The sequence below is a fragment of the Coturnix japonica genome, chromosome 23, assembly GCF_054131305.1.
Source record: "Coturnix japonica strain WE chromosome 23, WE-NBRP24, whole genome shotgun sequence".
Classification (NCBI taxonomy): domain Eukaryota; kingdom Metazoa; phylum Chordata; class Aves; order Galliformes; family Phasianidae; genus Coturnix; species Coturnix japonica.
Window position 1 is genome coordinate 8,831,074 of NC_140685.1, and position 26,658 is coordinate 8,857,731.

Here is a 26,658-nt window from a genome sequence, read left to right on the forward strand (position 1 = left end):
GTAGTTCTCCAAAAGAAATGAAGGCAGCATGTGCAAAGAACAGCCCCAAATATCAGGGGATGGGGGTACCTTACTCCAGTGTGCCTGGAGAGCATTTGCTGCTCTGCTGAGAGAAGCATTTCAGGCACACTGTGTGGGCACGGAGCTCCTGCAGTGTAGGTCCCTTCATTTGAGCATCATTCTCTTTGCCGTTCCCTTCCAGCTCTCTGTTTTCTTACCATCTGTTTATGAGAAGGGAGTTTTTACCTTGTGTTTTAAATCCTCAGTGTGTATTTTTGTTGTGTATTTTCCTGAAACACTCACATCTTAAAGAGATGGCCCAACTTCTTCCCATCACCTTGGCAGTGTTTGTCATGGGTGAGCTCAGCCTGGGGCACCTTGAACCCTTCCTCTTTGGGAAGGGGCTCTCTGCAGGTGGGCTTCTAGTTTTTAAACTTGAAAGAGATTTTGTTTAACTTCTGAGCAAGCCCTTTGCTTTTGGTGACCTGCTCTCAAGCATTCAGACCAGCTGGGAAAACAAGAGAGCCTTCAAAGCTTCTGTGTCTGCTGAAGGCATGGCAGAAACTATGAGAAAAATTGGTTCCTTGCTGTGCAGTGGGTTGGTCCTATGGAGCCTGCATGTTGGCCTGGTGGAACTTAATTTACCCCTGAGCACCTGTATCTCCTTGGCAAGATCAGGGATCTCATTTACATCCTCTTATGTCCCACAGTTTCCAAAATCCACACAATGCTGCTTTAGCACTGTGCTTTGTGAAGCGGCAGGACTGGGGATGGCTGCTGGCGGCCACCTGGTCTGTGGGAATGGTGGCACCTGAAGTTTGCACCTTGGATCTGACCAGGGCCCTTCATCCTGCTGCGGAGCTCAGGCAGCAGTTTGCTGAGGCAAAGCACAAAGCTGCTTTTCAAAGCCATGTATGTGAGGCTCTAGAGGTCACAGTGTAGGACGGGTCAGCCCATGTGTTGTTTAAAAAGCATTACAATACTCAAAATGAAAACACTTCTTTTTTTCCCCCCCTTTGGATCACTGCAATCAACTGAAGTGCTTCCAGACCAACTGTTTGAAATTGGATATTTAATTTCTTTTGTTGTTTAGTGCTGGGTCTCCATGTTGCTGGAACAACAACAACAAAGAGGCCAATCTTTACAAGGTCGGAACAGTTCGCCAAGCTTAAGAACCTCATTTTGTACTTTAATTGGCTGACCTGCTGGAATAAGAATGAAAACCCCACTTGGCTGCACTCTGCTCATTGCTCAGTACAGGGCAGTGCCCATGGTGAGGAGCAGGATTGTCACCATCTGTGTCCTATCAATGTACAGAAGTGTTCCTGCTGCCATTTTTAGGGAAAAGCAACATGAGGTATCGGGGCAAAGCTCAGCCTGAACTGTGGCCATTAGACCTTTCTTGGTTTGTCTTCTAAACAAATCTTGTGTAAAACTCTAAGCAGGGCCTGATCTGAAAGCAGAGCTGTCCTTGGGCAGGAGTTCACACAAATGGATCTGTACCTTCCTTGGGGTTTTAGGCAGCTGTGCTCTGCAGTGCTGGGGAAGCTCAGGACAAGTTGTCATTTCTTGTTGTGCTTGTGAATGTCTTTGTGGTCTCCTTCACACAACCCCGACTTCCACCTCTGCCCAGGGCTCTTTGCTCAGTGGAAGGAGATGCTGGATGTGAGTTCAGCTGAATTTTAGGGTGGGAGAGCTGACGTACATTGACAGGAACAGACTGAAGCCGGGATGTCGTGAAATAATGGTAACGAGCTCTGATGAATGACATCAAAACTTGACTGAAGCAAAGCCTAACGCGATATACAGAGAGCCAGAAGACAGATAGGAACCGTGGAGGAAGCTGAGGAGGAACAATGCGGCCATGATAAGATAGCGCCTGGGGGAACACAATGCAAAAGTGACTGGGGCAGCAGAAACCGTGGCTGGTGCCAAGAAAGAAACAGCGTGGTAGTACTGATGGCCATATATATCAATGGTCTGAGGAGAGCCCAAGGGTTGGGAGCAAGGCTGGAAGGAGACCAGAGTCCCAGACCTCACAGCACAGTGGATGTGGTTCCCTTGTTGCTGAAGATGGAAAGGCCACTTGCTTTGGACCACTTTTATCCAAGGGAATACAAAATAAAAACATGGGTGTGGAAGAAACAGAGAGAGGAAAAAAATATCCTGATGGTAAATGGGGTGGAAGTGGGTGAGGCAGGGGAACGGGATTCAGATCAGGCTGACACTGGTTATTTATTGCTGTTTGTATCTCCATATCTTACATCTCAAGAGGAAGGCGAAGGCTTTGTCCGCCAGGGCTGTTATCAGCCTGGCAGCAGCCGGGTTCCCATGGCTGTGTCCCTTTAGTGGTGGTGATGCTGGGCTGACCCTATGCTGGCTTTGAGGTGGGTGATGGGAACGTGTGGTTCTCAGGTAGCAATGGGCTGCTGTTGTGCTCAGCTGAACACTGGAGCGTGTGAAGTCATTCAAAGAGGTTTGCAGTGGAGATGATGCTGATGAGTTCTGAACGTGGTGGGGTGGCACGGTCCAAGGAGGCCATCCTTGCTCAGCAGAACATGTCAGCATGTGTGTAGCTGTAGGCATCTAACGAGTGCTGAAGCCTTGGCACAAGGCTGTGCCTGACCCCCTTCTCTTTTCCTGAATTGAGCTCACACTGTAACACTCCACTAACAGGGAATCAGGGACAGCAAAGCCAGTCTTGCTCTAATTTTCATATTCATTCCCGGAGGTTACTTGGCAAAATTGTGCTCTTTTAAGTAGAAATCTAGGACATCATTGTTTGAATGGAGAGCTACAAGTGATAAAAATCTGTTTGTACCGCAATATCTCCAGCCAAATGATTGACGTATGTGCTCCCGTCCTTCCATTGATGTAACTTTTCAATTTCCTGCTGGTGTCTAAGTTTGATTTATTTCTTTTTTACAAAGAGCACTGAGAGCTCTTTCTGTCAGTTTGTGCCTGGAGGAGCCTATCCTGCCTACAACCCACATGTGGGCAGGGAGCCTCTACCAGTTCCCAGCTGGTTGAAGTCCTCTGGTTCTTTGGAAAGTAGCTCCATGCTGTTGGTTGTCCCAGGGTAAGTGGAGTCTTGAAAGCAAGTCAAGAAAAAGCAGATTGAATTCAGAAGCAAAACTGATTTATTGGCTGCAGATTTGTAACATGGTTGCTCCAATGTGGCTCTGGGGTAGTGATGTACCTCCTACAACTCAGCCAATGGAGGTTTATGTGAGATACATGAAAAGAGAGGTAAACACTCATGTTGCCCTATGGGAAGATGTGTAGGTTTTGCCCTTAGCAGCACTTTCTCCAAAGGCAACTGGTGCACAGAGCTGAACACCTTGCCTTGAAATCCATCTGTTCTGCAAAGCACATGAGCAGGGCTGGGGACATGAGGGAAATGAGTCCCTGGCTGAAGTGTTTTCTATGGCACAAAGGGGGAGCAGTGCACTGAGTGGGATTAGCTTCATGTGGCACCAAGCAGAGCAGGACTGATGCCAGCGGAGACCGGCAGCAGGAGCTGAGTGTGGGGGGCACCGGCCCCCATATGGGGGGGCTGCTGGGTGCGATGGGGGCTGGGCAGTGGTGGATTGCTGGGCTGCATCTGCCACCTCCCGGCGGATCGTGCTGCCGAGATCCAACCGTGTTCAGCTGAGACCTTCACCTGCAAATCGACTTAGCAGGGAGGAAATTAGATTGAAGTCAGTGCGTCGGCCTGGTGAGCATAGGTGCGTTTTTCGTAGCTACGGTGCGTTTTTCCTTTCTATATTTCACCCTGAATTTCCGCTCCTCCACTAAAAGGAGTATCATAGCGGCTGTTTTCTAAAGCTGTAAAGATCGAATAGATTTACAAATCGTGAGCACAAAGCGGGGAATGGATTAAACGCGCTACTTAAACGCTACAAAACCCAACAGCCGGGGGTCTGCCCCCCACCCGGGGGTCTCAGGCTCCATCGCCGCTGTGTGCTGCCCCCTGACGGCACAGACTGGAGCCGCTCCGGGGCTTAGCGGGGAGGGAGCAGCAGCGTCCCCGTGTGGCTCCGGGGTTCAGGATGGAGGAGATTTATTTCCCGGGGCTATTTCTAGCAATGACACCGCGGTTAAGCCAATCATCCCGGCGCTGACGGCTTCACACCGGGCGGCACATCCGAGGCAGCGCCGCCTGCCCTTGGGGGCTGCACTATGGGCTCCTCCAGGCAACGTGCTCGTGGGGTCCCACGGGCTCCTTTTCCCAAGGCTTATCACGTTCATTGCTGTTCTCTGACAGCACAGACGTTCAGTGCAGTTTGTGTGATAAGCTCTGCTTCTCCATGCGGTGTGAAGTTACTGTGGTGCTACTCGGCATCACCAGGTGCTCATCCTCACCATGTAGGATCATCTCGAAGCGTGTCTCCTGCAGTGCCCGGTCTGTGCTTATTTCCTCTGGATACAGATCTGCCCAGAGCTATCAGGGCTGTGGGGCTGCTCTTGGCCTTGAGGCGGGCGCCGTGTGGCCCCATGACATATTTCTTACTCACAGCTTAGACGCTCCGGATCCGATTCCCGCTGACATGTAAAGCCCTTTTCCACAGCTCCAGCAGCATTAAGACGGTGACAGCCTAATCCTTCCCTAAAGCCCTCCTGTGCTGTAATGCTGATCAAAACCTTCGGGTTCTGTGTGGTGAGGTGAGTGTGCTGACGTGGGGTCTGGGTGCTCAGCAGCGTTGCCTGCTGCCCTTCCCCACAGCCATCCCTGCTGCTGCACACTGTGCTGTGGAGGAGGGACTGGGCTTCCATAGAACAGGGCGGGCAAAAAGGTGCTGGAATCAGAATCAGGCCAATTAGACTTTGAGAATAGTTACCTTGCTTTTCTCCTCATTTATCTCTGTACTCATTACAATAGAGTGGTTTTATCCAGCCCACAGCTGCAGTGAGCACATCTGGAGCCCAAACCCACCTTTTTTAGGGCTGTTCTACAAAATGCCCTTTGAGGAGACTCAGTTTGGTGCCCACCTGTGGAAAGAGAGTCCCTGAATAATAGAGATGTTTTGCCATCAATATAGCATTCAAATTTAGCTTCTGCCACTGCAGGCAACGCGGCATTAAACGAAGGAGCTTAAGTTATTAAACTGAGCTGCTTTAATCATCCAGTTCGTGGAAATCCATTGCTACAGGAGACCTGAGGATTAATGTATTTTTACCGCAAAGCCAATACATCTATTCTGATCAGTTAGCGGTCACTCACTCGTGCATATGAAACTTCACTGTCCGGGTTTGCACTCCATAGTATGGGATCAAATGGAGTTTTATTTGGAGATTGACCCTGTTACCTTGAATCTCATCATTCTGGTAGCTAGCTACGTGATTTTGCTCCTGGTTTTCCTGATCTCCTGTGTGCTCTACGACTGCAGGGGGAAGGATCCCAGCAAGGAGTATGCTCCCGAGGTCCCAGCCAGCAGCCAGCCCCCCATCCGGCTGGTGGTGATGCAGCAGGGCGCCCCGGGCACCCGCTGGGCAAAGGGGCTCGTCTCTGCTTACGAGACCTCTCCTGACCTGCAGGGGAAAAGGACTACTGTGGTGTGAGGGCCTTGTGCTCTGCCGACCTGCCTGCCTCAGCGCCTCTGTTTACTCTCTGTTTGCTAAAGGATAACAAGTCTACAAGGTAAGCTGAGATGTTGATTTATTTGCTGTGGGGTCAGATGGATGGCTTCGGTTATTGTGCTATTGAGCAGAGCTTTGTGCAGCCAGCACAGTTTGCACTGGGCTGGGACCTGTGCTGCACCCCAGCCATGCAGGTGACAAACAGGGTTGGTGGTGTGATGCTGTGCCACATACTGTGCTGAAGCAGTGATGCTGAATGCCTTGTTCTGTTTGTTCAGCACCAAAAACGTGCGATTAACTGCAAGTTCCAGCTGCTTTGGGCAAAACTTGGCAGCAATTGAGCCTTTCAGTGATAAGGGATCCCTGTGATTCTGTGATTGGGTGCTCACGGCTGTTTTCTTTGTTGGTGTGAGATGCTGTATGAAATGCCACAATGAGGAGACACTGCTTTTTAGCTCCCTTCTCTCACAGCAATGCTATTTGGCATTAAGCTTCCCAAGAGGCAGCCCCCAGCCTGCAGGAGAGCCCCAGGGGCAAATCCAGAACCCACTCCCCACTGCTGTGGGTCACTGCTCTGTGGGCACAAACCCTGCCCCAGTTTCTCCATCTGTGAATAGGAGCAGTAATTGTTACTCAGCCGGGGTGTCAGGTTGAGTTAATTAATATTTATGAAGGAACTTCAGATCCTTCCATGGGCAGTGCTATGGAGATACTGTTAATTATGAATTAGTCTGATTGAGTATCTTTGTCTGTTCTGGAGTGCACAGACACAGCCATGCTCCTACAGTACCCACATTTCATGCTCCTTCAGTACTGAAGGATCACAGGATAGCAATTCCTTACCCCAAAGATACACTGCACTAATGTTGAGTTTGGTCTGAGCAAGGAATACAGGCTTAACACCCACTCCAGGGCAGATGTGATTACATCAGAAAAGCAGTAATTTGGCAATAAGCCTTATTTTGCTTGCTGAAATAATGTGTGCTAACCTGGCAGAAAACCTCATTCATTAACTGAGGTTTTGTTTACAGCTGATGGAGAGAGGCAGCTTGTAGGGTCGTGCCATCAAGTCTTCTCCAGTGCACACAGGACTCTGTGAAAGCTGCATTTTTATTTATATACCTCTGCAGAATAGAAAATCGGGGCAGCTCTTGTAAAGCCAAGTGTTTGGTCCCTGGGGTATTGGATAGAAGGCAAATGTCTGGCATCAGGAGGCCGGGTGTTTGCTTTGGGAAGCAGAGCTGGCTGCACTCCCAGCACTGACTCTGAACAGCTGAGGAAGAGGCTGGCTGGGAAGAGTTCTGTTGTGACGCAGACGGGGGAAAGCCAGGAAATTCAAAGCCAGAGCAAAGACCGCTACCTTAACTCATTCTGGCACACAGAATATAATTGGGAAGTGTTAACACCACGTCCTTGGGCCGTGTCTTTATGAACCGTGCTGGCCGTGCACTGCTTGGCACAACAGCAGCTCCACCAGCTCTGTGCAGTGGGGTCAGGGAGCTGCTCGGGGTGGGAGCTTCCAGCCAGCACTGAGGACACAGCTCAGCACTGCTGAGCCTGTTTGTGTGGCTGTCTGGGCAAGGTCAGTGGCCTGAGAGTACACGTGTACATCTGCTGTTATCCCTATCGTGCTGCAGCAACAGAGGGATCCTTTTCCTTTCTCTCTAACTTTGTCTCACCAGCTTTGCAACAGGACCCATCCCTGGAGTTCCTTTTTCTTGGGATTTTGTGTTCTCGGCATTATAGAGGTCCAGCTGCTTCTGTGGGTAGAAGTTAAATGTTGTTAGGAGGCTGCAAGGTATTATTATGGCTGGGCTCACCTGTTTTGACAAATGAAAATGCTTTGCCCATTCCCTCTGCTGAAGGTGAAGATGTGGTTCTATTTCACTGCCTACCTGATCCTAAATGTTGGTGTGCATTGGGAGGGAGCATTCCCCAGCCAGGTGCATCACATCTGGGGTGGTGGACAGCAGAGTTTGGAGCAAGAGGGTAAAAACAAGTGGCAGCATCAAAGGGACCGATGCATTCCTGCCTGGGTGTGCGTCCCTCAGGAGCAGAGCAGTGTGGCATAGGGCCTCAGCTTCCTGTACTGCTGAAGTGGAACAGCTGCCTGTGAGGAGGCAGGAACCAGGGAGGCCAGATGGCTGCTGATTTTCAGTGCAGAAGGCCAGACGTGCTTGTTGGATGGAAGGGATGCAGGAAAATGATGAAAGCCGGGTTGTGCCCTCAGCACACCTCCGTGTCCTTATGCTTTGCAAAGTCTTGCTCTTAGCCATGGTAGACCAGGCCCGGATCTGCTTGGTGCTGCCCAGTGGGTGTTCATGTTCGATGCTGAGGTTTGAGGACAGCTTTGCTGAGCAGGGAAGGCAGTGAAGGTTAGGAGCACCCTGAGGCAGTACTCTCTTTGTGTTCTGCTTCAGAGTCTCAAGCAATTGTTTTTCCTACTCATTAGGTGCAACGTTGGACCAGGCAGTGTTTTTTTATAAGCTAGTGGAATGAACAAAACCAAGGATTTGCTCCAATTGGGATTTGTCTAATCTCTCTTCTTCTGACGTCTGTCCAGGAAACACAGAAGATGAAGGGGTAAGCAGCAGCTCCAGGCTTTAACTTGAGCCCCCCCGAGAGGCCGATGTCCCCTTTAGCAGAGATGGCAGTGCCTTCCCAAGGCTCTCTTGCGTTACTTAGGGCTTGGTGCAATAACACAAACAGCTGCTTTGTTTATTTGGAAGGCTTCAGTTCTTGGCAAGCGCTTCGTTCTCTGGGTGGTTCTGTGCCCTCAGCACAAGGCTGCACTGCTGTCAGCCCTGCTGCAAATGGGATGTGTGACCCAGGGCCTGGGCTGTGCCCTGTGGAGCTGAGCTCCTGCTGCTGAGGGCCTGCACAGCAACCTATGCATGGCAGGAGGTAGGCTTGTACACAAGCTGTAAGTCATCAGGTCTCTGCCACTGCCCTTTGCATGTAAGGTAATAGCAGCCCTACTTTCTTTCAACACTGCAGTAGTTTGTAGTTTGACAGCAGCTTAATGAAACTCCACTGTTCTTCTCACTGGAATTTGAGAACCGACATGAAGAAGTCCTTCCTTGACCTTTCCGTGTTGGCCCCTCCTGGAAATTAGTGCTTTCATTTTAATGAGCTCAGAGAACTGGGGAGTTGGAAGGAAAAAAAGTCAGCCTCAAAAATACCTCACCTCCTCTGGAGAGTGTGTCAGGACACGTTTCAGATACAAAACTCTTACCTGAACGGGCTTGTGCTCTCCTCATGTGCCTTCTGCAGCCAAGCTGCCTCTTGGCCCAGCCTCTGCTGAATGATGCACTGCCACGTGTGCTGTGTGTGAGGCATATTGCGGCATACAGACCAGGCCTCCAGCTGTTCCAAATCACCCTGGCCTTTGCTCCTCTCTCTATCACTTCTGCAGTTAAATCTAGATGGTAAACCTATCAGTGGGCCACCTATCAGTGCACATACACATACATCCCTGCAAGGCTTCCAGGAGCTGACAGTGTGCTCATGTGGCCAAGAAGATTCTGCTGCCTGGCTGCAAAGCAAGGAACAGTCTCAGGTTTTCAAACAAGGCTCCTTCTGTACGAGTGATGCAGTGACTTGGATGGTGCAGAGGGACAGCAGCTTGGGGCTCTGAGGCTCAGAGGAGGAGCAGAGCTGGGGTTCTCCTTGTGCAGGAGTTCAGGTTCTGGAGGTTGTGTGAGTGTGGCCGTGTGGGCTCTGTGACTTAGGAAATACAGCCTGAACTATACACTGGAGTTTGTACAGCTTTGGACGTTGTGTAAATAATGGTCTTTTGTAGTAACACGCACGCTATCTTGTGTACACATTTATTTAGGAGCAAGGCAGAGAGATTGGAAGAGAACCATGTTTGCAAAGGGTTGTAATGGCAAATGTTTGCTTCTTTTGCTGATGTTGGGCAGCACATAATAGAAGCCGATACATAATTGAAAATCTGTAGGAAAGGCAATTTATTCTATCAACAGCAAATAGGGATACAAAACGAGCTGGCTCCATGTGTTTATTTGCAGATTTTATTAGCAAAAATAGATGGTGAAGTGAAGAAAGTATAAACAGAGCTTGTTCCTTCGGTGCTCCCTGAGGTCCCAGCACAAGGGAAGTGATGGCAGTTGCCTTGGCCATGCCTGGTGCCAGCCTGCTGCAGCTGGCAGGCTCTGAGGGGTATGATTTTAAAGCAGGATGGTTAATGGATGCCTGCTTTGCCACCAAGTGAGGGAAGCAGCTGTGTTTTATACAGTCAGGTAGCAGAGCATGGCCATCCCTGAGTGGAAATACTGCGTTACGCTCACCTGGCTGTGGCGCAGTAAAAATGATGCATGCCTCATCTCCCCAGCGACTTCACAGCCAGGGAGGTGAGGCCCATTAATTAATTCCCCTGCCGTCACAACAAACCCTTCTGGCAGAGGACAAAGCTGTGGCTCAGGACTGGCCTCGGAGCTGCAGCCGTGGGGCTGTGTGAGGTGAGGGAAGGGCCAAGATGGCAGCCATCCTGCGGGGCTGTGTGGCCATGGCTCTGCACTGTGCTCCTGTGGGCAGGGAAGGGCGGCCTCTGCCCTCATCAGTCTGAGCATCCAGTGAGGGATGGCTGCCATCCCACTGTCCCCTCCAAGCTGAGACCTTATTGGCATCAAAAGAGCCCAGCTGATGCGGACACACTGTGGCCCATGCCACAGCATGCTCTTTTTTGGGGCCAAAAAGCTGCCCAGCTGAGCAGCCGGGATGAAGGTGCGTTGAGTTGCAGCTGCGGGTTGTTGTCTGCCAGCTTGGTCCTGCTGTGCCATGGCTGGGTTCAGTGTGTGGCTGCTCTCTGAGTCAGCCATGCTCATCACCTGCAGCAAAACTTAACAGAGAGATGTTCAGCAGCCTGTTATTGCTGGGGGGACGGTTATGCGAATGGGATTTGTGAAGGCTGTCCTACAAATATTTGTTCTCTGCTCCTTAGCAGCGCTGGGATACCTAAAACAACATCTCCTTTTAAGGTCTCATTCTTGTTACACAAGCCTTGATCCAATTCTCTTGCTGTTGAAGACCTCTAGCTCTTTTGGCTTGGTTGTGTAACATGCAGCTCAGCTAGCTTTGCATAGCTCTGGGTAGAGGCGAGAGCCTAAAGGTCACCTTTAGATCCCCAGCCACAAGTACAGCTGCATGCCATGAGTATTCGAGCAGCAATGCATCCTGTGCCCAAGTTGGGTTAGGACTGCTCTGTTCTCAAAGGATGAGATGGGATTGTTAAGAAGACTTTTTGTGAGACCTCTCAGTCTGGATGAAGCCTCAGGCCACGAAATGAAAAGTAAAGAGCAAATGAAATATTGAATAGCTGCTCCTAATGAGAACATAGTCTACCCAGTGTGTCGTTTTTCCTGCAGGAAAACTGCAGTTTGATGGCAGCACGTACTGTCCCATATTAGACATACACAGAAGGAGCAGGTTAGAGTGACTTTGATTCTGGTACTTCCTGATATGAAGGCATTTGATTTTGCAACTTTAGCGTGCTACTTTTCTGCTGTTGGTGGAGAGATTTAGTGCTGCCACGTGTTAGCTGGGACACCCCGCAGGCATATGCCAGGGCTGTATCTGGTCCTGCAGTTTATAAAATTGATCCTGCTAAATGCAAACAGAAAGATGGAGAGTGGGGTGACCTCAGCTGGGAGGAATGGTCCGAATTCCCAGGCCATGACCTGCCAGTGTTGCAGCCTGGCTGCTGGGGAAATACGGAGAAAACACATTTTGCAGCATGGCCTTCCTCCAAGGCTTTGCATTCCGTTCCCAAAAATGTGGCCTTGCAATTTTACGTCCACAAGCTGTAGATAAAGAAGTTGTATGTCCAGTGTTACAGAACAAGGTGAGCCCTGGCAAAGTTTGCCTCTCCCCAGTTTGCTTAGAAGGAAGAGTTTCTGAAAGCCATGCTCTGTGTGTGCAGTTACCCCATTTGGGTTCTTCAGCAGGAATGTTGCTTGTTTTTTCTTGATTTTTGTTAAGCTAAATTATCTTCTCCCTGATCGTGTTGCTATCTGAGCTTCAGACCTTGGAATATGGAGAATAGGAATGTGTAGTCTTGCAAAACATCTCAAGGTGTGTTGTGCCATTCTGGGTGGCTGCTTGCCCACTGGCCATCGGGCATCTAATATCCTCCCACCTCCTGGGGCTTCTTCCTTTCAGCCTTCCAGCAGTTAATGACAGGGCAGAGGCTGCTGGCTCCTACGCTGCTGTTTCATGGCCACGTGGGGCAGTTGGACACCTGGTCAGGAGAGCTGGCTTCTGTGCATCGTGGCTTTCACTCCTGTTTGATTCTTGTAAAATACTGAGGGGAAAAAAAAGTCATGCAGTTCAGGCAAACTCATCTTAAAAATGTGAAAATAAGCGAATATCCTACTGAAGTTTCAAGCATTTATCCACTGGCAAGAAATCAATTTGTTTGCTTTTGCTGAACATGTTTAAAATCTCCAAGTAGTCCAAATGGGATATGGAAACCATTTCCTCTCAGATGACAAATGACAGGGTAAATTCTGCTCCCTCTGCTCTCTTTAGGCTTGACCTAAAGCTGATAGGAAACAATGAGAGTATTTCCTTTAACTTAAATGGATTTTATGTCAGGCCCATTAAGTAACAGCTTATTTCACTTCATTGATTGTGATGTCAAAAATGAGCTATTGAGCATCATTGTGGATGGCAGACATGTCTGCAGGGAAAAGCACAATGGTGGGAAGAAAGAAGGAGAATAAAATTTTCACGCATAAATTCCACGAGGATTGATTAAAGATGCTCTGCTTTGCCCGAGGAAAAGGAGACTTAAAGGTAGATCTCTTTTATTCTGGATTTGGTGTTAGTGTGAATGTTATCCATTTACTTCTGAGACACCAAAAACGAGTATATGTATAAAATATAAAAGAGAAATAATTTGTTCTGCACGCATAAGAAGAAAAAGGTTAACATCCCCAGCCATCTCTTCTTCAGTCCAATTACTAATAGCCAAAACAAGCAGATATTTGTTATTTCTAAACCAGCCTCAAATTCTGGCATACTATGACTAACACTTCGCAAAGGAAACACGACAGAATCAATATTTGAAGGCAGGATGTTTCTTCGCTTTGTGAAATCCAAGTTCTTTGCTGTCATCAGCTGATGACTCAGAGCTGTGCTTGGCTGTGGCAGGGCCAGACCTCCCCTCCTTCCCTGTTGCTGTAATCTCGTTTCAGTCACACAGAGCATCTCCAGGCCTTGGGGCTTCTTCATCTAAGCACATAACATCCGTAAGGAGGAATGTTTCACTCCTACAGAAAGTTTCCTTTGTATCATAAATCACCGCAGCCCTGCTGGAAAACGTTGCTGGTTGAAGTACATGTGAGGTCCATCATGGATCCAAACGAAACCACCTTCGTAATCACAGTAAGGAAAAAATCTCAGTGTGTTACAAATAGTCTCAACAACTGGAATATGAGAAACTGTGCTTTCACAATCAAGAATGTCATGATTCACCTCATATTAAAGAGGTGACTGCAGTACTTTATATTATTCCCCAGCATAGATCCCTGCAAAACCTTGAGGGTTTGTGGCCATGAAAAATAGCCTCTTATCATGTATACTGATAAAAAGAAACCTTCAGTTGATTTTCATTATCTAGCATAACCTAATCTGCTACAAGGCACAACCCTCTAACATTGCTTGTTTTACTTGTGGTAAATCTTTTCTGATATTACTAAGTAACGCTGTAATCTCATTTCAGGTTTAATACTGGCAGCAAGAGGGCTGTGACATCAGGTAAATGTTTGTGCTTCAATATCATTTCCATCGTGTGCCAAGGAGCCAGTTCCTCTTAGACACCAGTGTCACCCTGGAGATGTTGTCCAGGGCAGAACTAATTCCATTAGTGTTTGGAAAGCTATTTATAAGCTGCCTTCAGCAGGATGACCTTATTAATTAGGCTGGGGGAAGGCTGAGGGAGGGAGAGGTGCTTGTTTCACAAGACCATTGACATGCATTCCAGTACAAGATTCTTCTCCTTCACAAAGATGATCAGGAAAGGCAGCAATCTGAGCCAGTTTGCAGCAAGAAAAAAAGAGAGATGTTCATGTGGTATGCAGGAGACCTGGCCCAAGGAAGCTGTGCCAAGCTAAGCCCCAGTGCAGGGTGCTCTGCAGCCACGTGTCCCCACACATGCCAACCCTCCCTGGGGAATATGAGTTGCTTTGCAGCACTGCAGGGATGTGCCCGAACACAGGCCAAGGGCAGCACACTGAGCTTTGCCTTGGGCTCACTTGGGACCTGTTGTTGTCCTGGTCTTACAGGTTGTGTTACTGCGAAACCAATTTTTGCACTAGAAACTTGAAAAATACTATTTTCTTCCAGAATTGTGTCAGTAAATTAGGTTTTGCCAGCCAAGGAGGTCTTTGCAGACTGCATTTCTACCATGACCATGTATGAAGCAGTCAGTGACAACCACGCTTCTTTCAGAATTTGTTCTCTAAACTGGAGGAAGGGAAGGAGCTTTACCTCTAAAGCTTCTAAATAGAACCTCAAAGAAACCACCACCCTCCTCCTTTAGCACAGAGACTCTCAGGAGAGGAAGTCCAGATTCTCAGATTTGTTATGTCTTTTAGCTTTCTTCTTACTTCATTTTTCCCTTCCCTTGCCAGAAGTGCATAGACTGGGAGTGGAGAGGAGTTTCACCCGTCAGACTCGTTTCCCATGCCTCGTTAAGGCCCGACGCTGCTCAGCTTGCCTCTCTGCTGTGTTACATCGACTCAGAGCTTCTCAAGCCACACTGTGCCTCTCTGCTGCTCCGACAGAGCCCAGCAGCTCCAAAACGTAAGTACGTATCTGGGGACATTACTCAGCAACACCACTGGTAGATCCATTTGGTAGCACGGATGTATGCTTGTCTGTTATCTGTTCATCAGATCAAGAGACCAGGCATTATGTGAGCTGATATATAAACAGATTATCTGTGCCAAACAGCTGTAGGAAACTCAGCTTTTGTGTGAGATGTTTAGTGTAACCTCATGACAGAATCTGATTCAGCACTGACATCTCGTGTGGTCCTTAAAATGTCACCCTGGCTGGGTAAAAGCAAACTTCCAGCAAGTCCCACCTGTTGGCTTCATAGGTTTGTGTAGGCTAGGATGTTTTTGTAACAGGATGAAAACTACAAATTCTGTAATTACAGACCCCACATTTGTGTCCCTATTTGCATAATCCTATAAAAGCTGCCCAAGTTCTGATTCAGTAAATGACACATGTATATGTGCCAATTTAATGCTCATAAAAGTGCTGGCTTAAACACCCAGGAGAATGAACTCCCAGGGCATGAGAGATTGGATTTAGTTTGACTGCCAGCCAAGTGTTGATGCTGACTCCTCCTGGTGGGCAGAGGTGAAGCTCAGCTGGGGTAACTCCTGCAGCAGCTCAGGTCCCATCTGCCTCCGTCCTACCGAACTCACTGCGGTTGCTGGATGGTTTATTTTCCTAACGGCGGTTTGCTTTGCTGTGCCTGCACTATTGCTTTTGGTGAGGGCTGGATCTGTTGGAATCCCATTGTAAACAAGATCTTAAGATTACAACACAGAAGCTCCAACAGAACTTAACATTCTCCTCATTCATGCCCCGATTTGTACCACTTGTACAGCTGTAGGTGTGAGCAGATACGGATACCTCGGGGGTGTACAGAGGAAGAGCCGCTCTCAGAAGGGCCTTGTCCTCACTCAGTTCAGGATCTCGGCCTGTCCGCACAGTGAGCCCTGAGCCATTATCTTCTGTGGGTGAATCGCAGCTCGGCTCAGCCCCGCCCCGCCGCCATGTCCCCCCGCCATGGTCCCGCCTCAGCCGGGCTCGGTTCGGGGCGGTCCGGTGGCTGTGGGCGGGCCGAGGCGCGGGCCGGGCGGGCTGCGGGGAACACGGAGGGCGGTTAAAGCGGCCGCCCGGCTCTCGCTCCTCGCCCACGGACGGCTGTAGCCGTCGCTCCGCGCCGCGGCGGCCCGCACTCCAATGAGGGCCCGGACTCCGGCCCTCGCCGCCTCAGGAGCCGCCCGCAGCCTCCCGTCCCGACCCCCAGCCCAGCGCCCGGCCGGGGCGGGCGGCCCGGACCCATGCGGCGGCTCCAGGAGCGGTTCCGGAGGTGAGGGACGGGCCCTATTGCCCTCCTTTCTTCTGCTTGTCCGCGGGGTCCCCGGGCTGGGGGCGTCGGGCGGGGAGTGGGCGGTGGTTTAGTGCTGGGTGGTGGTTCTGTTGCGGGCGGTGGTCCTGCTGTGGGCGGTGGTTCCATTGCGGGTGTTGTGTTTTCCCCTCTAAATGTGTGAAGGGTCACACATCATCCGCCTGTGTGCGGCTCCCCGACCTGTGGCTCTGCCCCCCCCCGGCTCGGTGCCTCGTTCCCGGCGTCGCTTCGAAGCGAGAGGGGCTGCCCGGGCAGGCCGAGGTTTGCCGGGTGTATCCCCGGGGCTGAGCCGCTCGCCCCTCTTGCTTGGCTCGAGAAGCCGAAGCGTGAGCGTTAAAGGGGAAATAAAACCGAAAGGGAGCGGAGCTTTGTGCATGAGGCTCACGGACACGCGTGTCCCGTTCCTTTGTGCTGCGGGAGCCGTCACCCAGCCTTGGTTCTTAGAGCAGAGCCGGTATCAGTGGATTCGGAGCTCTACAAACAGCCTTATGCTGGTATCAGTGGATTCTGAGCTATATGGAAAGCCTTACGCGTGTGTGAGCTCATTGTGTGCTTCCAAAGCAGGCTGCTTCGGTGTTGGTGTGAGTTACATCTGTGGCTCGGTTGTTCAGTGATGGAGGAGATGATGTGGGCAGGTACCAACCACAGGTAGACAGCGGCTACGGGAATTCACCAAGAGGAGATGGTTTAAAAAGGATAATCATCAACCGGACTGTGAAGCTGTGCCTTTCTCTCCAAAATCATACCCATGTGGGTGTCATTGAAACACAGCGCTGATCTGCCTTGACCTGCTTGTGGTGCTTTTTCCTCTCAAAAGCACAGAGCCTCGGCAATGTAACAGATTGCTTTGCTATCTACATTTATACGCCCACTGGATGCTGTGTGTGGCTCAGGAGCTCTGAGTGGCCTCTCCTGCTGCTGGAGAGCACAGGGGAAAAATGAGATAAAAAGGGACAATGTGCTTTGCAGCTGCTCGAAGGAAGCGTGGGTCCTTTTGAGCTGAGCAAAGGAAGCGTGTTTCCTGACCAGACAAAAAACCCAAATTAGATCTTTGAGACTTTGCTGGTTGTTTTCCCCGATGCCTTCCTTGCTTCGTGCATTGAGGGGTAATTCCATCAGCAGATGGGATCCAAAGTGGAAGAAAAGCACATTTCAGTGGCTGTGGGAGCCTGGTAGAGCTTTGTGTCCAACAGACACAACAGTAACGTCATTGTTTGAAATGAGATGTTCAAGAGTGATTTTATTTATTGTTTTATTGAAGGAAGATGTTTGGAATTAGTGGTAATTAAAGGTGCACGTGTGAAGCTGTCTGAAATCCGGTGGTTGTTTTGCTGGGGTAAAGTTATCACACAGATAAATGAATATTTCGGGTGAGGGCACAAACAAGGGGGAAAAAGGCTCTTTGTGTAGATGGTAGGGAACAGAAAGCTTTGTTAATGCCTTTGTGCTCCTCTGCTGCTAGCAGCATTGTCTTAATTTGCAATACCAGATCCTAATAATAGACTTTGTGTTCCTCAAACCTTCCCTTCCTCCAGGCCCTGCTGTGAAAACCATCCATCTCCTTTTCTCCTGAATAAATATAAATGAAGAGGAAAAAATCCTAAGAAGCCCCCTAATGGATCACAGGAGGTCCCATTAGCAGGCAGCCTTCAATTATTAATGGCTTTTCATTCATATATTCATTTTTCTTTTTTTTCATAGAAAATTACTATGTTTTAATCCTTGCTGTTAGCAATGGTTGATTTTTATTTCTATTTATTTTTATTGCCATAATTTGGACATCGTGGTACCATGTTTCTTTATCAAGGCTCTCAAACAGACTTAAATTTTCACGTACCAGCTCAGCAAACAGTGGTTTTCTGATGGATTGATAAGTGGTTTGTAACCCAGCAATCTCACATCCCCCAAACTGGGAGCTGCTTGTGCAGACAGCAGAGTTCTGATGGGTTTGGTTGTGGTTCCCCTCACAAGCTGTGTATATAAAACTTGCCAACAGAGCTGCTCTCAGTTCTGAGCATGTGTTTGTAGAGCTGTTCCTGCCCTGCTCGATACCTGTCTGACTGTCAGTGCTTAGTTTTACCTAACCCAGTCATCTGCAGTGCCCTGGAACACAGCATGAGGTCTTACAAGTGAGTGTGTGGCAGCAGGCTGTGCTGGGATGCTGTGTGTAGCGCCATTGCTGCTATAGGAGTAGAGAAGAGGTTCAAGTTGGTTTATTCTGTGGTGCTGCAGAACTGGGATATTGCTGTAGAGCCAAGAGTCTCCTTCAAAATGAGTAACCCTTGGCAGTGATGGTGAAGGCCTTAATGCAAGAAAAAGGCAAGTCTTAATTAACTGCTTCCTACTTTAATTACATAATACTTTCTTTGACCAAATAGCTGGAGAAGGAGCTGTGACTTCTGATGTATCTTCTATTAAATGAGGAAAGTCCTGATTGCTGGTAACCATCCCCTGCACAGGAATGTTCTGAGCTGTATTTCTGGTGAGGGAATGTATGTGAGCAAACTGAATCTTAATAACAGTTACCTTAGGCACGTCTGTACTGAGATTTGTAATGCTACTGGGTGGGAGATGGTCCTTCATGACATTCCAAAGGTGGTTTATTAAAAATACTCTTTAATTACTCCACAGGTTCATGAACCACCCAGCTCCAGCCAACAGCCGCTACAAACCCACTTGCTACGAACATGCTGCTAACTGTTACACACACGCAGTAAGTGCGTTTCCTTTTGCCTTTCTCACATAGGGCTTTTAGTAAATTAGTGTCCTGTATGGATAAATGCTTACCTTAGCCCGTGTGGGTGCATTTGTACAGTCTCTCTGGTTTTATTACACAAGCTTCAGCCATAGCAGCCCAGTAAATGGGATCACCAGTGGTCTGGTTGTTTAGCAGCAGTCACTGTTGCTGGTAAAAACAGAATTACTTTGGTTTACATGTAGAAAAGCTTGTCTCGTGTACAGCATTATGTAAATATATCTAGAGAAATGTAGCAACGCTCTGTTAGTTTGCATAAATACGTGGTTTAGCTCCTAATCCTTGCACAAATCCTGACCAAGAAGTTGGATTTGAAGATCCCTGGCAGAAGTTGCTCTATTCCTCAGCAGTTCTAGGCTTCATCTGGCTGAAGAACAGGCGTGAGATATTCCTGCCTGACAGCAGCAGGTTACAGCCAAGAAGTCCTATCAGTATTCTGTGGTTTGCTGCTGTTGATGGTGAATTTGTCCAATTACTTTCTGAACAGCCAGGCTATATGCTACAGCGTACCACAGACCATCCGTAACTTGGGGATATGTGAACATCCACTTTAGAGACAATAGAGTGTACTAAGGGGATTGTTGCTCTGTAAATAAAATTGTATGCAGTAAATAATTTTTAAAATCAAAATGTAAAGCCTTGAAATGGGAATCTAAACTAGGGGGACATGCTTTTTTTCCTCTTCTGTTACAGATTGTTTTACTAAACGTTAGAAGGTCAACTTGTTGAGCAATTGCTGCTAGCCTACAATAGTTTTCAGTTAGACACAGATAGAATACATGTGTAACTATTTAGTAATGGTTCTCCATAGGTCTTTCAAAGTTGTACTCTTAATTCAGAAAGTAATGGACTTGTATTTAATGACTGTACTCCTCCGGCAGGTATCACTTCTGGTTATTAATAAATGGGAATACAGGGTCCTATGTACAGCCTTGGGGTTCAGTAATGAAGCTAACTTTGTGGAGCATGACAAGGCATCTTCAGGTTTCTTACTAGAAAAGCTATTTAAAATGTCTTGAAAACTTTATTTTTTTAGCTTAAACAAAGCACTGACCTGTCTTTAGTCAGTAGGAGACAGGAAGGGCAGCTGAGCAGTTGAGTGTAGGGACAGAATGTTGGCAACTTGGACGTTCCATGTCATTCCCCTAAATGACACAGCACAGCCATGCTGGTTCTATTAGTTCTGATTCTTTGGCCTTTTCTGTTAAATGCCCCTCTGTTTAAAGGGCCAATTGCTTCTCTCTCAGGATTAAAATACCACTCTTGCACTAGAGTTTTCTAATTAAAATCTGTCTTGTTCTGTTCACTGGTGTTTTTTCTTTGAGACAGATGTTAGATATAATGAAGTCCATTGACGACACAAGAATCTAAAGAACTTTTGTCCAGTTGACTGGAACAGATTTTGTTTTTAATCTAAGTGCCTCCTGCAAATGTGGAATGAAATAACTGTCACATCTAATCAGTTCCCTGCTGTCTTAAGGGCTTTAGCCACACTTTAAACTGTATGCCATATGTGGAAAACAGGAGCGACTAATCTCCTGAGGAGTGAAATGCTTTAACCTTTCCTAAATTTGAGAGCAGCCCAGGATATGTATATGGAAATTTATGGTTTGTGACAAATGAGAAGCCAGGCTGAAAGACTATTTTTGGCCTTAAAGTGCACGACTTGCATAGACTCATTGCAAAACTCAAAGTATTTTCACCTCTGGTCCAAATGCTGTAGATACAAGAATGCCACACTTCTCAATTGTGTGATTGTACAGCTTTCAGCTTAAATGTAGTAAGCTCTGCAAAAAAGAAGAGAATCAAATGGTAATGAAGCTACAATCAGTATACTTCAAAATCCATAGGAAAAAGGATTGTTTTGTCTTTTTTTTAGCTCTCTTTTTCAGCTGCTTTCCAGATTGTTTCAATACACTCTCCATCTTCTGAGCTGTAGCTGTGATGAGAGTCTCAACTTTTGTCTGCAAGTAGATAAAGGACAGATAGTACTGGCTAGACCAGAACTTTGCACTCTGACAAGCCTGTAATGCAAAGCAGAACTGCCATGTTTGTTTAAACATTACTGGTTCCTGACTTTGTTTTGCATGTTAAGCAATGAAGAATTTAACCTGTGAAGTGTCTGAAAAGGAACTTATGCAGATTTTTTAATGGAAGGGCTACCAGAGATTTTCCTTCATAGTCAAAGGAGGCAGGTGGGAATGTCTGAGTCAGCAGCTCCTTTCTTTTAAATACTTTTTGGTTTGATGTTTTCTTTCTAAATGAGACCGAGGTTGATGACAGAACTTGACCTGGAAAAGAAGTGGTGTTTTAAGTGCATTTCCACATTGTGCTGGAGAAACAGAGTTAAAGCTGCTCAAGGAGGGATGTGGCAAGAAAAACAGGTTGGAATACACTGCGACATAACTTGTTTGTGCATTAAGCATGTTTACTAAAGAAGTCCCCACTTGGAGTACTATGTCAAGAGGTGCTTTAGAGCTCAGCTTAGGGTAAGATCAAAACCTCCTTAGGAACAGGAAGCAAAATATTAAAGTAAAGATCTACTATTCCGAGAGGAGCAAGAAGTATATCCTAATCCCACAGGAGAGTGAATTTGTCACAAGCAGGTATAACTCCATTGTCTGAACACTGTCAGAATCTTAACCCCTGTGTGTCAATGTACAATGAGATGTAAACTCCTTGCAGCTGGGAGGCTGCTGCCAGATGTGTACAGATGTGGTGTGCTGCAGCATTGTCTGCCCTGCTGCTGCAATACAGAGGGGTGGAGGCTACATTTGCTGAGTAGAGTTAATGGCCTTTTTTTGGTTTCCATTTTAGTTCCTCATTGTTCCTGCAATTGTGGGCAGTGCCCTTCTGCACCGACTTTCTGATGATCGATGGGAAAAAATAACAGCATGGATCTATGGCATGGGGCTCTGCGCACTCTTCATTGTCTCCACAGTGTTCCATATCATCTCCTGGAAAAAGAGTCACTTACGGTATGGCTGTAGCTATGGTAGAGATGTCTGACTCTCATGTTCTGTGTAGCTTTAACATTGTGTTTCTCAAGTGACTGAAAGCACAAAGGTCAGAGTGGTATCTGATACTTAATGATAAAAAAGAGCAACTAAACAACACAAACCCTTGATTCTGTTGAAAGAAAAAGCGAGCCAAGCTCATGTACAAGCAAATGTATGTCTGCTGCCTTTTGGAAGGGAAAGATACTGATCTATGAAGCCCTTGTGGCTCTTAATCTAGTAGTTGAGTGGGAAGAACATAACCTGTGTGTGTGGTGGATATAATCCCCTCTCAGATGTGAAAACACCCTTCGGGACTATGTCATTCCCATTACCTGGAGTGATGCAGAGTTTGCCAAGAGAAGTAAAATGGAATACATGACCAATGGCCTTGGAAGAAAGGCAGCAACAGCAAAACTAAAATGCATTATTTATTTGACACCTATATAATTCTGGGCCATAAATTGGGTTTAACTCGCAGTCACTGGATAATCATTTCTGGATTAAGCAGGGTTCATGTGACAACTTTCTGCCTCCTTCTGAGTAGAACATCCTGCTATATTTCCCTGAAGCAATTCCCAAATGTGTCAGGAAAATCCAGTGTTACTCAAATCTGCCCTGCTGACTTCTTGTTCTCTCCATTACTAGGACAATGGAGCATTGCTTTCACATGTGTGACAGAATGGTGATCTACGTCTTCATTGCGGCATCGTATGCACCGTGGTAAGAATCTGGGGGGAAGAAAACCTCTAATCCTGAAGCACACCATGTAAACACTTTATCCTTGCAACTTTCCAGTTTCTATAGGAGCCTTCATAGATGCATTTGACCATGTTCTGCATTGTAAAAACACACATCAGAATTTAGTGGGATTTGCTAAACAGAGAGTTTATGTGTATTTCCATATCCCTCTTTGTGCTTTCCTCACATCAATGTAAATGCATTTTTGCCTCTTGATGTGTACCCACAGTCTTCACCATCATGTTCATATTAAGCCCCAGTATTCTTCTGTTAGTGTGCCCCCTTCATTCATTAATCCTTTCTGTTGAAATCTTTGTGCTTCCAGGTTAAATCTTCGTGAGCTTGGACCTCTGGCATCTCACATGCGTTGGTTTATCTGGCTGATGGCTGCTGGAGGCACTGTTTATGTATTTCTCTACCACGAGAAGTAAGAATTGTTATTTGCATTTAACTTTAAATGGAGGCTTTTGCTTTCTGAGTGTCGTCTGTCCTTTCACACATTGAAGAAAGACCTTCGAGACGGCAGAGAGAAGTGATGAGAACAATGCAGTGTTGTATCTTGTTCAAAGATGCTCTGTCCTAATGTGTCTTTATGCTATTTTATTGTCTTCTCCTAAAGTGGGGGGAGGGAGGTATCCAGAATGAAGACTTTAATGGAAGAAAGCAGGAGTGAGAATGGGTGAAGAAAGAAAGATGGAATGATGTACAGATCGTGCTGCGGTGTAACACTGAGTGTGCAGGAGGAGGAGAATTTCTTGCTTGAAATCTGTGTCTGTCAGTTTCAGCTCTAAGTTCTGGAACCTGATTTCATTACATATATTTTTCAGTGGACAACACCAACTGTTCTTTGTTTTGATGAAGAGCTGCTGAGTTTCTTCTCAAATAAGAATATAGGTTTGCTAAATGTTTAATTAATTTAATGCAAATTAATGCATCTAGGCAGTATTTAGTGAATGAAGTATTGCCTGCAGCTCTAGCATGCAGAGGTAAATATGGCTTTATTTTTAGAATAAAATGTGCATAAAGCTTTTTGAAAAGTTTAATGGCCTCATACTAACATCAGATTGAGTACATTTTCTTTAGTGTTGAAATAAATGTTCATATTCCTGTGCATCACCTGAAACAATTCGCTTTTGTTCCATTTTAGGTATAAGATCGTTGAACTCTTCTTCTATTTGGCCATGGGATTTTCTCCTGCTCTGGTAGTGACATCCATGGTAAGGAATGCAACTATTGACGTTACAAATACAGACTTTCCTTTTATGACTAGTCCAAGTTCTGGTGCAACTCTGTTTCTTCTGAAAATAATCTTGATTTTAGTCTACTGTAATTATAAATGTGCTCTGCAGAAGAGCCAAATGCAGCCAACTATATTCTGGATTTATAGCTTCCATTCAGTGAAGTGCTGCCTCCCTTTAATGAATCTGGGCTGCAGAGTTGAGATAAAAAGGGCTCGGGTTCCAGACTTTGTGAAGACACCCACATTTTGTAGATGATGTTCTTTGCCTCTTTGGGCTCCATCCCTAACGTGTCCTTGTTAATTGCCAGAGCAACACCGAAGGACTGGAGGAGGTTGCCTGGGGAGGTTTGATATATTGCCTTGGCGTGGTGTTCTTCAAGAGCGATGGAGTCATTCCTTTTGCCCATGCCATCTGGCATGTCTTCGTGGCCACAGCGGCTGCAGTTCATTACTACGCTATTTGGAAGTACCTTTACAGAAGTCCCGCAGACATCATTCGTCACTTATGAGATAGGTGTGTATATGGGGGCGTGGGGAGCGCTGCACTTGGCCTCTGTAACAGTATTATTTGACTTAAGGAATTTGGGGAAATCGCACAGGAAAACTGCACTGATTTTGGTGGTTCTCTGAACACAATGACTGTGAACTGATGTGTGTGTCCTGGAATTGCCCTTCAGATGGCAAGTGCTGTAACTAACAGAGGTGCTGTGCTGCAGTACTCAGAGTCCATTCCATGTTAGCAGAACCGGCTGCCTGATGTTTACAAAGAAATTTTCTATTCTAGTTCAACTTTGTGACTTTTTTTTTTTTTTAAACAACGTGAATTTTTCTAAATTAACGATTCCAACGAGGTCGGTGCAATAGAGAACATAGAACTCTCCATTTGAGGTGGGTTTCTGTCACCTTTCCACTCGCATTTCCTGCCCATCACTCGCAGGTGAGCGGTCTATTTCACCACCTGTCATCTTGATACGATGTGACTTCTTTTATAGAGACTTTCCGGGGGTTTTGTAAACTTTCAGAGTACATTTGTTGAACTGAAATCAAACAGCCGTCATCTATGCAGTTCCTCATATTGCAGAATCTTGCAAGAAATGGTTACATTCCACATACTGTACCGACAGGCAGACATTGTACCTCTTAGAAGGGTTGTAGCATAGGTGTGATTATAACCACTTTTGCAAACTAACACATAAATGCTCTCCTGCTGAGTTTTGATGTGAATAACATTACGCTTATCTATAACACCACTTAAACAGCACCTTAATTTGGCTTTATCTGTGATGGAAACGGAGTGTGATGGAAGAAATTGGCAGTAAGTGGTTCTTCAGGATTGCCATTCTGCCTCGGTGCTGTGCAATAAATAGGGCAGCAGTTTGAGGAAGCCGGCTTAGCGGAGCGCGGCAGCGCTAATGAGGGCAGCCAATTAATATGCCTCGATGCAAAACAAAGTTAGGAATTTCTCCAGAGTACGTATATTGGTGCTGTAATATTAAGTAAGGCTTCAGTTTTTCGAAGGGATTCTAAATTGGCTGACAAAAGCAGTTCCCAGCAGCTTCCCCTGGGGCTTTGGCTGATGTGTGAGGAAATCCAGGTCAGAGCAGCAGACAGCAGTGACTGAGCATAGGGAGGCTGTTGCTGTTGTTTCTCCCCAGCACAGCCTGCTAGTGAAAGAACTTGATAACAGTGTCACTTGACTTCCTGGGACTTAAAACAGAGTAAAATTGGTCTTTACTTGTATTTCTGTACAGGAAAATAAAATGTGGTAGCAAGTGATGATTGTGGAATGTGCGTTAAACGACCAGATGTAGAGGAGTCATTGTAATACCGTTTATCTGATAATGAATTGTTCTCTGTCCCACTATATAACGAATGTCTTATATTAAGATTGACTTGATCCTTTTTCTAATTTACTCCGTTTTTCATGTCAGTATTTGAAAACGAAACCCAAACGTGTTGCCTTTTTCAGATGTCGTTCTGAACATTGCCTGTCCCTCTTCCAACGATGAGTAGCGAGGTAGGGGCTGTTCTTCAAGGTACCATTAATGCTGCACCGAGATTTGCCAGGGGTGCATATTTTAGGTTTGATACAAACAGAATTTACAGGAGGGACAGACTTCAGCTTGGAGGCACAGCAGAGGGGTTGCACAGTGTTGATAGCAGGTGAGCAGAGCAGCGCTGCAACAGGCTGAACAACTGCCCTGTGAGTGTGAGCAGAGCAGCCGGGCAGGTCACCTGCAGTGCAGCAGCCTCAATGTTTGGATGCCTCAGGTTTTTAACGTGTCTATTTTAGTATTTTTCCACTTGGTGATTTCATGTCTTTTGTTTAAACGCAGCACTGTCAAAACCACTGAAACACAAGTGAAGGTTTCCTGTAGTCCAAAGTGAAACCGTGGCTCGAAGACGCGTGTTTTAATTTCGAGTTGTTTTGTCGTGGAGTTGCTTTGCTTTTGTTTTTTTTTTTTTTTGGAGTGTTGGAAATGGTTTTTAAAAAGTTTCAATTCGCCAAAACTGTTTTGGATGATCGTATTCGAGTCACTGTGAGACTGAATGTACTCAACTAACAATAAACATTTTGTGCAATTTGGAAAATCCTGTACGCTGTTTCTTCTCTTCCCTCCCCCCCTTTTGTGCAGGCAGCAACCCTTAAATGATGGATCCTGGCTCCATCCCTTCCATCATTGCATGCACCTGAGCTCCCCTGGTTGGCCCTTCCTTCCACCAGGTGCTCCCATCACTGCTTCAGGCCCTGACTCAGCGTTTCTGTTACACAACCCAAAAGCAGGTATTTGCTGAATTCGGATTTTTGCTGTATGCTGCAGCAAGCTGCTGGTTTGTTGCTGGGCTGTGTGATGCTCTGTGGCACAGCAGGCATCCCCTGCTGCACGTGGTGAGCGATACAGTGTGCAGTACAGGGGGCTGGGGAACCCGAATCCTCCTGTGAAAGGCTGGCAGTGAAGCCAACCCCAGTTTTATAACAGAAGTTACATCACTGCCTCTAATGGGGCTGGGTGCTCTCAGAAGGATGTACGCAGATGTCCTTGTTGCTTAGCAGCATGAGCCATGCTGGCGGTGGATTTGTGCTCCCAAATCCTTCAGGTGCCTTTGAAAAACCTCCCTTACATTTTCAGGTATGTTAAAAGCCATTAGCAGGGACCTCCTGCATCCCCTCAGC

General features: G+C 46.9%; 2 protein-coding genes across 2 annotated transcripts; both read left to right on the forward strand.

Moving 5' to 3' along the window:
* Positions 1 to 5,106: 5,106 nt before the first annotated feature.
* Positions 5,107 to 26,075, forward strand: SMIM36 (small integral membrane protein 36). Its single transcript, XM_085522554.1, has 9 exons — positions 5,107 to 5,641; positions 13,325 to 13,359; positions 14,235 to 14,406; positions 18,383 to 18,464; positions 21,324 to 21,484; positions 22,151 to 22,225; positions 22,569 to 22,670; positions 23,391 to 23,460; positions 23,792 to 26,075. The coding sequence occupies exon 1, from the start codon at positions 5,233 to 5,235 to the stop codon at positions 5,560 to 5,562; it is 330 nt and encodes a 109-aa protein (XP_085378680.1). The 5' UTR covers positions 5,107 to 5,232; the 3' UTR covers positions 5,563 to 5,641; positions 13,325 to 13,359; positions 14,235 to 14,406; positions 18,383 to 18,464; positions 21,324 to 21,484; positions 22,151 to 22,225; positions 22,569 to 22,670; positions 23,391 to 23,460; positions 23,792 to 26,075.
* Positions 15,532 to 26,075, forward strand: MMD (monocyte to macrophage differentiation associated). The gene is made up of 7 exons (XM_015879674.3): positions 15,532 to 15,712; positions 18,383 to 18,464; positions 21,324 to 21,484; positions 22,151 to 22,225; positions 22,569 to 22,670; positions 23,391 to 23,460; positions 23,792 to 26,075. Exons 1-7 carry the CDS (start codon positions 15,684 to 15,686, stop codon positions 23,990 to 23,992), a joined length of 720 nt encoding a protein of 239 aa, XP_015735160.1. The 5' UTR covers positions 15,532 to 15,683; the 3' UTR covers positions 23,993 to 26,075.
* Positions 26,076 to 26,658: the final 583 nt, after the last annotated feature.

Bases quoted from the DNA above. Each gene is read 5' to 3' on its own strand.
- SMIM36 (XM_085522554.1), top strand. From the start codon at position 5,233: ATGAAACTTCACTGTCCGGGTTTGCACTCCATAGTATGGGATCAAATG.
- MMD (XM_015879674.3), top strand. From the start codon at position 15,684: ATGCGGCGGCTCCAGGAGCGGTTCCGGAG. The intron at 15,713-18,382 runs GTGAGGGACGGG...ATTACTCCACAG, and splicing joins CTCCAGGAGCGGTTCCGGAG to GTTCATGAACCACCCAGCTC. The intron at 18,465-21,323 runs GTAAGTGCGTTT...TTTCCATTTTAG, and splicing joins CTAACTGTTACACACACGCA to TTCCTCATTGTTCCTGCAAT.